Below are 14,482 nucleotides of genomic sequence, written 5' to 3' on the forward strand. Positions count from 1 at the left end.
TGCTAATGCTCAGAGTATATATACCACAAATTTTTGTAGCCCATGATACATGTGGATATATACATCTTTCTAATCCAAACTTAATCTTCATATGTAATCTGCTTGTTGACATAGAACAGTTGGCTAATGATTGAGGAGCAGCTTGATAGGCCAGTTCACTAACAGCAAAAACTATTTTCAGATTTGGTTTCTTGAATAAAATAAAAAGAGCGAGATGAGCCAAACTCACATTTTCTCCGTAACACATGATTATTTTGCGTCAAATTCTGTCATTAGGTTTAAAAGATTTTAAATTTGAGGATATTTTCTGGAATTTTACCATCTTTGTTTTTCATATTATGTTACAAGGAGTTGCTTGATTTTCCTTTACATATTACACCACGTCACTTGTCTATCTATTTTCTTCTCTTTGTCCTCCCTATAGTTCAAGCGTGTGATGCTTTTCTTTTTCAAGAAACCTTGATATTTTATTGAATTAGAAAAAGCATTCCACCTAGATAGATGATTGAGGACATAAACTTTACTCTTCATGTACAGAATAAGAAAAAAGAAAAATACATTAAAAGAGAGGCATAAAAACAAAGAGGGGATAGTTCAACTGCGTGATGCAATTAGAGAGTAAACTGTGAGAAATATATTTTGTTAGGCATGTCAATTCCAATGATTGGTTAATTGGATTCATATATTTGAAGTGTACTCACACAACACAACATATATATGCCGGCCATCGAATCATTACCACCCATCTTGAGTATTAGGATATGGGAGGAAAACTTCAGCGACTTTGTCCGCATGAACATGTTCATCTTTTTTGGTACTTTAGGCGTGCATATGAAAGTGATATATCTAAAATCTTTCGTTAATTGTCGATAAAGCAACACTCACCACTTTCGAATGTGCAACATGCATCCATGTGGTCCCCCAAGTGAAATTTCCTACTTTTGTATTTCATGCATATACATAATTATTAGCAGCTTCAACTTATCACCAAGTATAAATCAATTATGTTGCCTACAAGGCGTATCATATATAATGTGATTTGAGCAGCTAGGTAGAGATTTTAAGTTTAATAGCCCTCTTAAATCCTAGTTTTCTTTTGATAAAAAAAAAAAAATCCTTGTTTTCTTCTTTAAAAAAAAAGAGAGATCAGTTGGTGGCTTCATCACGAAATCAGTGGCAGAGCTAGCATAGGGTCATTAGTTGTCCTTGACCCCAACAATTTTGAAAACTCCATGTATATTTGTTTGTGTATTATATTTGACCCTTATAAACACCTAAGGCAAACTAAATTACAATCTCCCCCTCCTACTTCATGTGTGCGACTCTATTGTGCAATCATGTGCTCGATGAAATTCTTTAGTTTTTCTCTCTTCTTGTGTGCGATCATGTGCTCGATTAAATACCTTAGTTGAAAAGACTAGGCAATCTTCAACATTACTCCACAGTATCATGCATCAACCCTAGACAAGCATTTACTAATAATAGTAGATGTGATATACGTTAGCATAAACTTTCGACATATGTTGACAGGAATTGGCAGTGCTTCGTAAGTGCTCGATGAATGGCTAACGAAGTTTTTTTGGTTGATATAATGACCCCATTTTTCAAAATCATGGCTACGACACTGACAACAACCCACTTTTTTCGAAGGTCAGGAAGACTTATAAAGACATTCAGCCTTCTCATAGTTATCATCATGTGATTTAATATCATAAAGTATCATACTTAGAACACACCGTGTGAAATAAAAGTCTGAAATTCATCTTCAGTTAACTCCTAAATCATAGTTAATTAACTCCTATTTTGTCACAATTAATGATTATTTAACCTTATGCATGCGTGATGAGGAAATGATGAGATATCGACTAGCTACCATAGCTACACCCACATTCGTTTGAGTTGATGGTGAGAGTGCCACGTGGCATTGTATGTACCACTGCTTTATCTTTCCTTGGGCATGGTCGGTGGAATTCCGGCGCCTTACTTTTCCTCTCAAACGGTTCTCTCTACTTCTTCTTCAACAAGTTTTATTCTCATATTCTCCACATACTTGCAGAATAATTTAATCTTCAAAAGTACAGACGGCTGTTTGGTTGATTTTAGTAGTTCTCTACTAAACTCACAAAGCCAATTTCAAGTTGAGAAATCACAAGCCACATACCTTTCTTTGCCATTCTGTGTAATACTGTGTATTCAACTCACCAAGCACCGAAAACTGTCTGCAAAACAAGAAGCAGAAAATGTTTACTTTCATGTAAGTTGGGTCAATTTCAAGTAATATGTTGGTTGGGTAACCCTAGAATACTTCATAATTATAAAATAATTAGCATCGCATACCTAGCTTTATATTTGTTGCTTTGCTTTAATTCCATTAATATATATACGCGAGACAAGTGAACTTGGAATTTCTTAACTAAACATTTCTACAGCTTGTGAATCGCTTCTTCTTTTGAGCTCCTTTTTAATTTCGTTCATGAAACAATTCATGAAAGTTGTATATAGTTTCGTTTTTAATTTTGTGGATCATCACATATATGTCATAGATATTAGCTAGCTTAATTAGTAGGAAACACTTTTTGATCATTTTTATTTTTTTTATAATTCATTTCTTTCATGATTGATGGTGTACCAGATTATGATAAAAAAAGAAAGCACATGAAGAAGAGAAGCATATCATGATTAATTCGTGAAGTTATCATTGCAAAGAGAATAGAAATCTGCGTGTTGAGCTGAAATGATGAACCAATGACGAGAGAGTCCAGAAGATGATTAAGAGTCTCGTTAGTGAAGCAGATTTAAAAGAAGCAGGAGCTGGCAGTGCAAGTCGTGATGAACAAGCTAATAAAATCTCATCAAACCCTAATTTATCTCGTTCATCAACTCCATGGCCAAGGTTGAAGGATCCAAGGATTGTACGTGTGTCCCGAGCTTTTGGAGGAAAGGACAGGCATAGCAAGGTTTGCACCATAAGAGGGCTTCGAGATCGGCGGGTGAGGCTATCAGTACCCACTGCAATCCAATTGTATGATCTTCAAGAAAAGCTTGGTCTTAACCAGCCTAGCAAGGTTGTCGATTGGTTGCTTGATGCCGCTAAGCATGAAATCGATGAACTTCCTCCACTGCCAATGCCACCACCCGGGACTTTTGGTTTAAATCATCCATCATTAGTGCTCACTTCATCTCATGATGATCAAACCAATGCTCATCCCCAATTATCTCATAATCATAGAGGAGAAGGCCCTAGCAGTGGAATAGATAGATCAAATGTTTGGCCTACTAATTTGGATGCTCTTTGGCAAGCAAAGTCGAAAGAAATTGCAAGAGACACAAGAAATGAGGAGGAGGAAGGAAAACGGAAAGATAATCTTGGAATATCAGATGATCAAAAACAAGCAGGCAATAATATTGATGGTAATTCATCAAACACATTCTTAACCAGAGGTAGTACTACCAACCCTCCGTTCTTTCCAGGTCTCCTGAATAGTTCTACGAATATGCTTTATGATTATCAAAATTGGGATCATCCTCATCAGACTTCAAGTTTTCCACTATCTCAATTAGGAAGCCATGGATTCCAATCCCAAACTACAGATCTCCACAATTTCCTTAATGTCCTCTCGTTGCCATCCACATTGTCTTTATCAACGACACAATCTTATTTTCCTTCGCATAACGCGGCGGCTACAGGAGAGATAGATCCAAGACAATTCAACCATTTGCAATTGCTCAACTCAAGTAGTAGTACTAGTACTTCACAAAACCTATTGCCCAATTCTCTATCTACACCAGCTCTATACCCTAGTAGCCAAACTCTGAGAGCACCCCATTTGAGTATGGTAACTAAGCTTGTGCATTCTTCAAACAACACTGGAAGTGGTCATCAGCCAAATAACGATCAGGGGCCTCTGCATCGATGATGCGTACTGATGCTTTTAATTCAAAGACTCATGAAAGGCTAATAAGCTTGCTTTAATGGCTCAGATTGGTATTTCTTAAATGGGAGCTAGGTATAGCTAGGGAGCGCAGGCAAAGGTACAAGAACACATCTTACTTTACGGGGTTTAAGTCAGTCTTCTTATTAATGTTCATTTCAGATTAAAGATGCTATATATGATTTGATTCCTACTTATTTTGGTTTATATTATTTGACATTTGCATTTGAAATTAAAGTAATAAGAACGAGAGTTTTCGAGCATAAATTCGAGTGGAGCATTGGTAATGGTGTGAAGCTACATTGTGTTCATTATTCATATTCGATTGAATGTCAGTTAGATTCGGTGTATGCTATGTTGTTAGAGTCAAATTAGTTTTGTATAACTAAATGCCAATGGAATTGTGCGCCATGGCATTATCTCTTTATGTATGCGTGGGGATGGCCTTATTTCAGATATATACAACTTCGCGAGATTGTTCTCTGCAAACTATCATTAATTGTTCTCTCTCTAACTAAGCTAGCAACTGTAAACAAAGATTATTTACCAAAAAAAAAAAAAAAAACCTGTAAAGAAAGATTTAAAACCCTAGAGAAAGAGAGAGAGATCGAGAGATTGTAGAAGGAGCGACCTGAAATGTCTAAGCTTGTTTTCCTTTTAATTTCTGCTAGACATCAGGCAGGACTGCAAACATGACAGGATCGAGTAAATGTAGTAGTGTATATTATTACCGGTTGAATAGGCTTCTGATCGAGAGGGAGGTAAAGTAAGAAAGAAGAGAGTCTGCAGGCTTTAATTGTACGACCTAGAGTGTGATTACGAGAGCAGTAGCTAGTGTCAACATCACATACACAAGATCCAACAACATAATTATATATATATATATATATATTTACTTGCAAGAAATCTGGTGCTGGATTGACAATTTTGCTAGTTATATAGGGTTATGAGTGTTTGGTGTTGGAATTATTACCTATATGTTGAACTAGAGCAGTTAATTTGAATCTGGTGTTAAGAGAATATGATATCTCTAGCTAGGGCATTTCATGTGTCCTTGAAGCCAGCTGTTTACATCATAAGAAACTATCAAAAGCCTATCTGCATATGAAGTTATTTCACACACCAAATTTCTCCTTGTGCACATTGAATTAATAAACAAAAGAGAATCCAATGAGACAAATAAACAGTGTGTGTAAAGGAAGAAAAATGAAGTCATTTCCCTTTCTACATCACACTGGTGTACTGGATCGATACACAGATGTTTGAACGGTTAGAAGCCATTTCCATTTCTACAACAACTTGTTTATGAGATGCACCAATGTTTGAATAGTTAGATTGAAATTGTCAAAATCCAGTCGTTCAATGCCCCAACGTATAGTACTCACTAGTGCACTGTAGATTTTCACTGTAAAAATATGATTTTTTTTTTTTTTTTTTGTCGAGACCGTAAAAAGATATACATGATTGTGAATGAATTTTGTTAAGCAGATTTAGTATAACAAGTCCTTCGTCAGGAGTTGATGAGCAGTACAAGTAGTTAGAACTGCAAAAGCTTTATGTGTTGCCTCCCTGCTTAATTTGTTTTACATAGATATGATGGATCAGTACTGTTACAGGAGGCACAGGAGTAGCACTGTTCCATGCAGTTGGCGCATAACAATCAAGAAAAGAGGATTGGCCAAGACAAATGAAGTTACGAAAACATAGAAAGTGAAGTCGATCTGATTCATTTCAGGCAAATTAAGCAGTAGTATAAAAATAAAAATCACTCGTACTTTCTGTTCCTTCTGTTCTTCTACTTACCGTGAATCCAAAATCACTCATACCTTCTGATCTAGTCCCGTCAATCTCTCATCATGGTCGTCAAGTCTTGATCTGTGATTGATCATAGTTCACACATCTTTCGAACCTAGTGTTGATGAGAATTTGAAGGCAAAATTACTGTTCCTACTTGATACATGCATGCATTGAGTGTACTGCACAATTGACCGTTGATCAACTTCAATGCCTTAATCCAACAGCTTCAAAAACGTTGATATTTACTGTTTGTAGGTACCCCAAAAACTTATGCAAAACTGATATAATTAACAATTGTTTCAACAACTTAAAATTGGGGGCCAATGATCTTTGAATTTGATCCAACCAACTTAAAAAAAACCGCGCACTCATTGCATGTGGCTTTATCAACAATTAAAGCCCCAATTGGAGCTCTAATTGGCAAATGATCAAATGAATTTATTGAAGTGATTTTCGCACTCATCTTTATTTATTCTGTATTTTCAGTCGTTGGACTGAATAAGTAACAAAAACAATGAGAAAATGAGGTAAGAGAAAATGAGTGTGAAAATTATTACCCTAAATTTATTTAATTATATTTTTTTTTAAGTAAAAACAAGTAATTTGTCCGAAATGTGTTTCAAGCATCCTTAAGCCACCGGGAGAAAGATTTATACTACTTGTCGCAAAGTTCATCAGTCCTCACTCTAAAAACGACAAGTCGTGGAAAAACCTCTCTCTCCTTTCCCCCTCTCTGTCTCTCTGTCTCCCCTCTCTCCCTCTCCCCGATTCCCTTCTTCTCGTTCGCGAGTGGTGACAAGCTTGAGAGCTCCCAAACTCCCACACAAGCTTCAACGACCTTCTCGATCCAGAGGTTTTTCTAGGGTTTTAGCCCAACCCCAAACTTCAATTCTCTCTTCAAAGAAACGGTTTTTTTTCTTTTCTTTTACGCACTCAATTCGGATCGAACGGTGTTCGAGCGCCGCCGTATCTCTGAGCTCAGCCTCTGCTCCGCCGGTGCTTCAGTTGGATCGTAAAAGCGTGGATTTCACCGGTAAGCTTCCTCCTCAAAGTTTCTTTCTTTCTGTAGTTTGCGCCTTTTTTTCAACTCAATTGGTTTGATTTGAATTCCAGGTCAGAAGTTTTAGGGTTTGCTTTTTTAATTTCGAGAAAGCTCCAGAATATTAAGCTTTGATTCATTTTTTTTTTTATATAAATATTTTTGCATTTTGTTTTTGTAATTTGTAACGGCTAGTAGTTCCATTGATTGGAAGCTCCCTTTCGCTGAGAAAAGATTTCATAACCGAAACGAAAAAAAAAAAAATCAAATCGTTGTATCAGGTCCAGCTCAGTGAAGTTCTTTTATCTTATGTTGTTTGTTTCTTGCATTTTCTTAGGAAGAACACCGAGGGATAATCGATAAATTGATGATTTTTGGCGGGTAGATAAGGTGGGGTTTGGCAGGGTTTCACGAAGAATGTTGGTTTTGATTATACTGCATTGGGTGGCCTGATATGAGGGGTTGAATATGACCGATGGGGGTGTGGAGAGTCGAAGAGAGCATGAACAACACAATAGAACACAGAGAAAATCGAGTGGTGATGACTTTGCACGAGCAATTGCGAAGATTGCAATAGCGCAAGTATGTGAGATAGTGGGGTTTCAGACGTTCCAGTTGTCTGCTCTTGAAAAACTCTCTGATGTTGCTGTTCAGTACATTCATAACATTGGAAAGACTGCACATTTATATGCTAATTTAGCTGGTAGAACGGAATGCAATGTTTTTGATATCATTCAAGGGTTGGAAGATTTGGGCTTGGTGCAGGGATTTTTAGGTGCTTCAGATGTTGATCATTGTCTTACAAGTTCAGGGACGGTTACGGAAATTGCTCAGTATGTTGCTGAAACTGAGCATATTCCATTTTCCTACTCTATTCTTCAATTCCCAGTTGTTAAGGACCGAAATCTGAATCCTAGTTTTTGGCAAAGCAGCGTAGAGACACCTGCTGAGCATATACCTAGTTGGTTGCCTGCTTTTCCTGAACCACATACATATGCCCAGTCACCCATATTGAATGAGAGAGCTATAGAACCTCAAACTGATATGGTTGAGCAAGAAAAACATCAGAGAAATGTGGAGCGGTCTCTATTCAATTTGCAGCGGAGGCTGTTATGCAATGGGTCGGAGGGACCCTCTGTTGAGTCTGAAGATGCTGATAAGGCAAAACAAGCAAGAGAAAGTAATCCTTTTCTTGCTACACCTCTGCAATATGGGGAGACGGATGTATCTCATGTTGCTCTTCCAGCTAAAATTTTAAGTGAAGCCACAGCGGGAAATGTTGTTGCTGAGAACCATGTCCTGAATCAGTGTTCACTGCTGGAGACCCTTGCTCCAGCTATTGAAACAATGAAGAGTGGATCATGTGAATCAGAGGAGGGGCAGAAAGAGATTCTTGTGAGCAGAAGACCAATTGTGCAATTTAAGGTTGGAATTGCAAAGAAGTCCTTAAGTACTACGTTTCATTCGAGCCCATACAACAAGGGTTTTCGGAAAACCTATTCCTTGTTTGAAAGAGAATTTGAGAAGGATGAAAAGAAAAGGAGGGCTGAGAAAATTCTGAAGGATTCCATGGAAAACCCAGAGGAGCTTGCTGAGTTGTAAATTAGGTTGTTTTTTTACAAGAATTTGTACACTTGTTTTAGGATACTGGCAGTGGAAGCTGGCTCGCATAGTTGTCTGCATCTGGACATTGTACAATGGATATTACAAAATTCTGGAGGGAATTTTCCCACTTTAACGAGTTTCAAAGGTATGTTAGTGTCAGTTGCAGTGATACACCAGTTAATGATTCTTTCTAATAGAAATTATTTTGTTTTCGTTATTTTATGATACTACTCTCAATGCGTGCACAAGTATTATATTATTGCTAATCTGTTGTGTACTTTGTTGATTTATCAACGTGTAAACGAAACAGAGTCAAAATTGATGTTTAGTTTCTTATTTATAGAGCAGAGAAAGGTTGAATGTGTTTTCCTGTCCAATAAATTGCGTGTAACTGGAATGAGAAATTGGAAGGGAAAGATGCATACACCATAATTGTATTATAGATCTGTGTCCTCTATCAAAGATTTACATGCTAGAGACTAAATTTTTACCAGTAGTTATTTGTGGCTTTACAGAAGATAAAACTACACAATAGTTATGACCTTAAAATAAAATATTCCTCCCTCTCCTGTTCTATCCAACAAAACCTGGAAAAGAAAAACAAAAGAGGTAAAGGACTCCAAGGAAATGATTAAGACTACATAAGAATATTCTTTTTGATGGAAAAGATCAATGTTATCAACTGCCCCTTCTTGGCAAGTCTGCAATGCCTACCACTGACCATGTGCAAACCAGCTACATCTCCACCATTCAAAACTTCAGTTACAGAGCGTTAGAGATCAACCATCCGACACCAAATCCTGAATTTAACCGTCACAATCCGCCCAATTCCTTGATTGATGTGTTATCTGGCGATATGATGCTTCACGAACTATCTTCCTCATCATCTAAGCTGCCATTTGAGTTTTTGAAATCAATATTTCCTTAGCCCCTTCTCAGAAAAAAGTTGCCTGCAATGCCCACCGGACCAACCATGCAGGCCAACTGAATCATCACTCACAATTTCATTTATCAAAGCTTTAAAGATCAACCGCTCGACATCCAACACTACAGAAGGAATTTCACTGTCACACTCTGTCCAGTTCTTTGCTTTATCCGTGAAATCTTCCAACAAGATGTTTCTCAAACTTTCATCCTCGTCATCCAGGCTGCCATTCAAGTTCGTTCTCTGTAGCTGATCAACCTCTGAACACAATTCTTTCAGAAGCTGCTGGCTTCTTGGTTTCCCATCTGCCAGCTTGTTTGGTGGGAACCACTGCTTCAAAGAATCTCCCACCACTAGTTTGTGAACAAGGAATTCATTAACAACCTCAAATACTTGTTTTCTTTGAATTTTCTCATCAGGTTTAGGCTGGAGATCAGAAGGCATTGTATTTGTTCTGATATCTTCCAGTGCAAGGAACAAATTAGGGTTGATCAGGTGGTCTGATGTGTTCAGCTCACTGGTTGTCCAGGCAGATTCAAGGTACCCGAGAATACCTGACGCCAGCAATATATCTGAAATGTACATGTGGTCTGGATTTGTACTGTCACAGAGGGGACCAGTGATGGGGTCCTCATGTGTCCTGCTCATGCATCGATGATTCTGAATCAGGCTCTCTAATCTTTTATGATCAATTTCTGCCCCAAGACTGGGCATTGTGTTGTTGGATAACAGAGCTTGGTTCATTGGGTCATACTCTGCTATCTCCAGAATTTGTGCTTCATCGTCTGCAGCAAGAAATTCGAGGAAATTTAATATACGTCTTGCATTCTATACTACATGTAAGGGCTCAGTTGCACAAGAACTATACCTTTGAAGGCACTTGATATCTTCTTCACTGGAGATGGTGAGTCATCGCGATAGAATGTGGAATCAAGAACAGAGACAGGGCTTGGTTGTTCGGAGGAAGCTTTCCTAGTTTCTGCCATTGACCTGTCATCAATCAACCCCACTGCTGGGTGCTGTGGGAAAGAAAACAGAACATCTGTCAACCCAGATAAGAAAATAGCTTACAGGAATGAATGAGAACTAGGACACCCTTACCTTTATTTTTTGGTTATGCTTGTTGAATGCGTCCCTGTGATCGTATCTGATTGATGAATGCTTGTGGCCTCTGTGTCTGTATGCGAGGCCAAGCTGATGGTGCTTCCAGATTGCTGAGAAGTGGAATTGTCGTGATGACTCATATCTCTCGTCTTGGTGCTAGTCTCCCTCAGTTGCACATTGCTTTGATGCAAATTGGGTGTCTTATGCCCAAGTTTTCTACCTGGGGTGGTCGCTTCTAGTGACTGCCTGGTGTGTTGCCTTCTCGTCATGCTTGAATTCGATGATGGAGTGCTTGGAGGAGATTGCTTCTCCAATCCAAGTCTTCTCTGTTGCATTTTCGGGCTCGTGACTCCTGGACTCCTACTTGAGCTGGTGACTTTTTCGTCACTCATAGTTTGCGATGCCTTTGGTTTTTGTGCAGATTTCAAAGTTCTTGTGTTAGAATTATCATCAGTGGAATGGAGTTGTCGATTAAAAAGATCTCTGACGTGATTGTTCCTTGGTGTCAGATCTTTGGCTGTTTTCTTGTCGACCAATCCCTTTCTGTTATCACCAGGGTCACTGGTCCGAAGCTTCCGAAGACCCAATGTGTCATTCATGGAATTCACCATGGAAGCAGAGCTGTGGGTTTTATCAATGAGTTTAGCTGGTTTCACTATGACAGTGGGTGATTTATAACTCTTTGGAGATTGGGAACCCTTGGCCGTGGCAGGAACTGATATGTTACTTTGTAGATATCTCTGGCTTGCTGATACTGTGCTGTCCAAAGAAATGCTTTTGTTACTTATTTGAGATGCAAAATTTGAGGCGTGATCCTTTCCTGTATCTGTCATTCCTTTCGTCTTCTGCATCGCTTCAAGTATTTGCTTAAGAGCTCTGAGATCCTTTCGTGATTTTTTGAACTCAAGATCTGCCAGCCTTTTTTCCATTTCACCATATACTGAAGATGATGAATTTGGAGCTTTTATAGGTTCTTCTTGTTGCTTGAAATCTGATCGTTGAGAACCTTTGCTTCTGTGTGGCTGCCTCCACGGAGCTGCTTCTATTGGAAACTTAGAATTGGAGGTGGGCTTCATGACCGGATCAATGCCTCTCCTCTGCGGTGAGCTGTCTTTCTTCGTATTTGCAAGGAGTATCCCAGAAAAAGTATCTTGCTTGTTTTCATTGGTTGCTCTTGATGATCTGGAGAAGGGGTCAGATCTGTCAGATTGGTCGGTATTAACCAGCCTGAATGGACTATCAGTGGTAGACACAGAATCTGATAGATCCAATCCCATCAACTTTGCAACGACATTAGACGGTCTTTTAGCGCTTCCGGGTTCATGCTGCAAGTCAAGCAATTTGTTGCCGTTCCTGTCCTCTCTCTGCATATCCTTGATGGAGTAGTTTCCTTTTGTTTCTGGGTTACAACCCCTCCTTATGGAACGTTCCTTACTGTCCAAAGAAAGCCTTGGGAGTTCCTTGAGTTTTATGGTGGATTTTGATGCATCTCGTGACTCTCTTCCATCATAAGAGAACCTCCGAGCATCTTTTGGTAAGAAGCGCGCGCAACCATCCTTCTCTTCGTTGGAACTCCAAGTTGCTACCCGAAGCTTTGCAGGAACTTGAAATGACTCATTACCACCAGAAACCCTTGGCTTGGTGGATTTTATTGAAGGCCTCGGGGAGTCTATGTACTTCAATGTGTGACCAACTCCATCTTTAGCTGCAGGTTTAACTGAAATGCCACGGGCTTCTCTGTGCGTCGAGTCTTTGACAAGACCTTGCAGATCAAAGGATTCCCGGCGTATGTGCATCAAAACATGTGGTTGTTTCACGGATGGGTCCCGAGCGTCTTTGTCATTGGAAATGGTTTGGCTGGACGACGATGGTTCTTGCTGAGCTGCCTTTTTATGTTCAAGACACGACAGGCTAGACGAACATGAAGAAGAAGAAGAAGAAACAGTGGTTTTCGATGATTCTGTGGAGTTTCGTTGTTTCTCTTTCACCGCCTTTTTTCGAATTTTTTCCTGCAATTTCAAAATACATGTAATGAATGTTTCTGTTTAATCTAATAACCAAAAGATTGAGACTTCTAATTAAACTTCCAATCCACTAATGTGATTAATTAAGTTCTGAATTCTTACTGTAGCTTTCTGCACTGTGCTTGGTTCGACTGCGTGGTTGCAATTCTCACCTGGATAAAAATATATACAAATATAAATATTAATGTATAAATACATTTGAAAGTTCATACCATGCATTGTGAAACTATAAACGCATATTAAAAAGAACAAAATTAAACATGTTATTAACAATTTGCTGACGGTTCTGTTAAATATTTATTGCTTAATTAAATTCTGCAAAACATTTTTGCTTAAAATTTGTTCAAGTTCACTCTTACGTTTTCTGAGCTGATATAAATCAAATGCAAAAGGAAATGGTAAATCATATGGAGCCGCATCAATAAGAATCCTTCTCCTCATTTACAAAACCAACGTTTCTTTTTTTCTTTTTTTTTTTACTAAAAGCACTTTTTCCAAAACTTCTTTGAGCTTGACTGCACTTATAAGCAAACGGTAGAAATAAGAAATACCTGGATGAAGTCTCTTGTGGTTCTGGACGTTGATACGCCGGCCGGAGAGGAAATGGTGGCGATCAAAGAGCTGAAAAATTCCACTCATACACCCAATTTGCTTATGGAGGTCCCGGTTCTCATCCGTTAGAGAATGCAAAATCTTTGCAGACATCTTCACTTCCACCTCCTTTCCCTCTTGCTTCACAAACGCACCAGCTCACACCTTTGAAACCTCCATTTCTGTAAATTCCAGGCAGCAAATTACTCATAAATAATTGGTTTCCAGAATTTTACAAGACCCCAAAATCCATATTGTTTCAAAAACAATGCTGAGTTTTCTGTCTAGCCAAAAACAACAGATTTTGTTTGAGTTTTTGCTCGAGCCACTATATTTTCTTCTAGCTAGTTAATCTGCATTGAGTTTTTTCTCTCTATATATTAATAATCTTCTTTTTCTTGGATTTCTCTAAAGTTTTTGTATAGAACAAAGGAGAAGAGAGAACGAGAGAAAAACAAAATGCACAAGAAAAAAACATGCTAAGTGCTTAGAAAAAAGTCCCTTACCTATGGATATATAAAAATAAATAAAATTCGTTTTTTGGGTTTCACAGAACAAGGGAGACAATATCCGTCTGCAAAACCAAAAGGAACAAAAGAGACGTACGGGAAGGGACCCAACACTCAACAGTTACCCGCAGCAGCCCCACCTTTCTAGGGAGGAGTAAGGAGTAAGGAGGAGGACTACGATCTATCAAAAAAATATAGTGCGCCGGAACAGAAGGATTAATAAGTTCTGCAGACCCAATAAGAGATGTCTTTGTATTTTTTCTGATCTTTTGGGTTTTCTCACACAGCACAAGAGAATAACTTGTCTTTTGGCTCTCTCTAGGGACGGCAGGCATATATATATATTAGAGGGCTTGTGGTTGTATTTATTATATAGCAGTGCTCGATATCAGTTTAGCAAAGAATGAGAATAGGTGACTAACCTTTTATATTATAAATTTAATCTAAATTATGGGGAAGAAAATTCTAACTTGAGTATATAGAATAATCGCATACTGCTTTAACTTGATTACTCTCAGATCAAAGAACGAAATTCAAACTTAAGTATTTAGCATGAAAACACAATGATTTAGCTAATTTGACTACACTTATGTTTGTTGATAGGGGCTGGATTTTGGAAACATATTAAAATAAGAGTTGCAGCTAGGATTATTTAAAGAAAATGACACAGTTTTCAGAACTTTATAATTTAAGAAGCATAAGAATTGGGATCTCAACCCTTTTAATAAAGTAATGCTTCAATGTTAGTCTTTCTCTATTAAAAACAAATTAAAATCATAAGTTTTGAAAAAGAACAAGTGTCATATTATTGATGGTAGAAGTGCTTCTACAACTCAGTCATTTACATTTAAAATCCCTAATAAAAGAGAATTAGGGTAATAAGATGAGGAAGGAGGGGGTGGGAAAGAGGTGGGAGAGATGTGAATGGGTGGGTCAGATCACAGATGTGGTTTGTT

General features: G+C 38.2%; 3 protein-coding genes across 4 annotated transcripts; 2 read left to right on the forward strand and 1 right to left on the reverse strand.

Moving 5' to 3' along the window:
• Positions 1-1,966: 1,966 nt before the first annotated feature.
• On the forward strand, positions 1,967-5,716 carry LOC103955735 (transcription factor TCP13). Of its 2 annotated transcripts, XR_007255958.1 has the most exons (3): positions 1,967-2,254; positions 2,633-4,032; positions 5,549-5,716. XR_007255958.1 is itself a non-coding variant. In XM_009367642.3 (2 exons), the coding sequence occupies exon 2, from the start codon at positions 2,766-2,768 to the stop codon at positions 3,915-3,917; it is 1,152 nt and encodes a 383-aa protein (XP_009365917.2). In that variant the 5' UTR covers positions 1,967-2,254; positions 2,633-2,765; the 3' UTR covers positions 3,918-4,199. The 2 variants fall into 2 exon arrangements, 1 of the variants encoding a protein (XP_009365917.2); XM_009367642.3 differs by lacking the exon at positions 5,549-5,716 and having other exon boundaries at positions 2,633-4,199.
• A 720-nt stretch (positions 5,717-6,436) lies between these two features.
• LOC103955734 (transcription initiation factor TFIID subunit 8-like) lies at positions 6,437-8,590 on the forward strand. The gene is made up of 2 exons (XM_009367640.3): positions 6,437-6,762; positions 7,106-8,590. Exon 2 carries the CDS (start codon positions 7,237-7,239, stop codon positions 8,368-8,370), a length of 1,134 nt encoding a protein of 377 aa, XP_009365915.2. The 5' UTR covers positions 6,437-6,762; positions 7,106-7,236; the 3' UTR covers positions 8,371-8,590.
• Positions 8,591-8,777: 187 nt separating this feature from the next.
• On the reverse strand, positions 8,778-14,339 carry LOC103955733 (protein LONGIFOLIA 1). Its single transcript, XM_048578008.1, is given in 7 exon segments — positions 8,778-10,083; positions 10,167-10,359; positions 10,361-10,425; positions 10,428-12,411; positions 12,529-12,578; positions 12,978-13,199; positions 13,624-14,339. Coding segments are annotated over 6 exon segments (3,243 nt in total). The 5' UTR covers positions 13,132-13,199; positions 13,624-14,339; the 3' UTR covers positions 8,778-9,286.
• Positions 14,340-14,482: the final 143 nt, after the last annotated feature.

This window comes from the organism of the source record quoted next, unplaced genomic scaffold (genome assembly GCF_019419815.1).
Source record: "Pyrus x bretschneideri cultivar Hongxiangsu unplaced genomic scaffold, Pyrus_bretschneideri_v1 Contig12, whole genome shotgun sequence".
NCBI lineage: Eukaryota > Viridiplantae > Streptophyta > Magnoliopsida > Rosales > Rosaceae > Pyrus > Pyrus x bretschneideri.

Coding starts and splice junctions, on each gene's coding strand:
- LOC103955734 (XM_009367640.3), top strand. CDS start 7,237: ATGACCGATGGGGGTGTGGAGAGTCGAAGAGAGCATGAACAACACAAT.
- LOC103955735 (XM_009367642.3), top strand. CDS start 2,766: ATGATTAAGAGTCTCGTTAGTGAAGCAGATTTAAAAGAAGCAGGAGCT.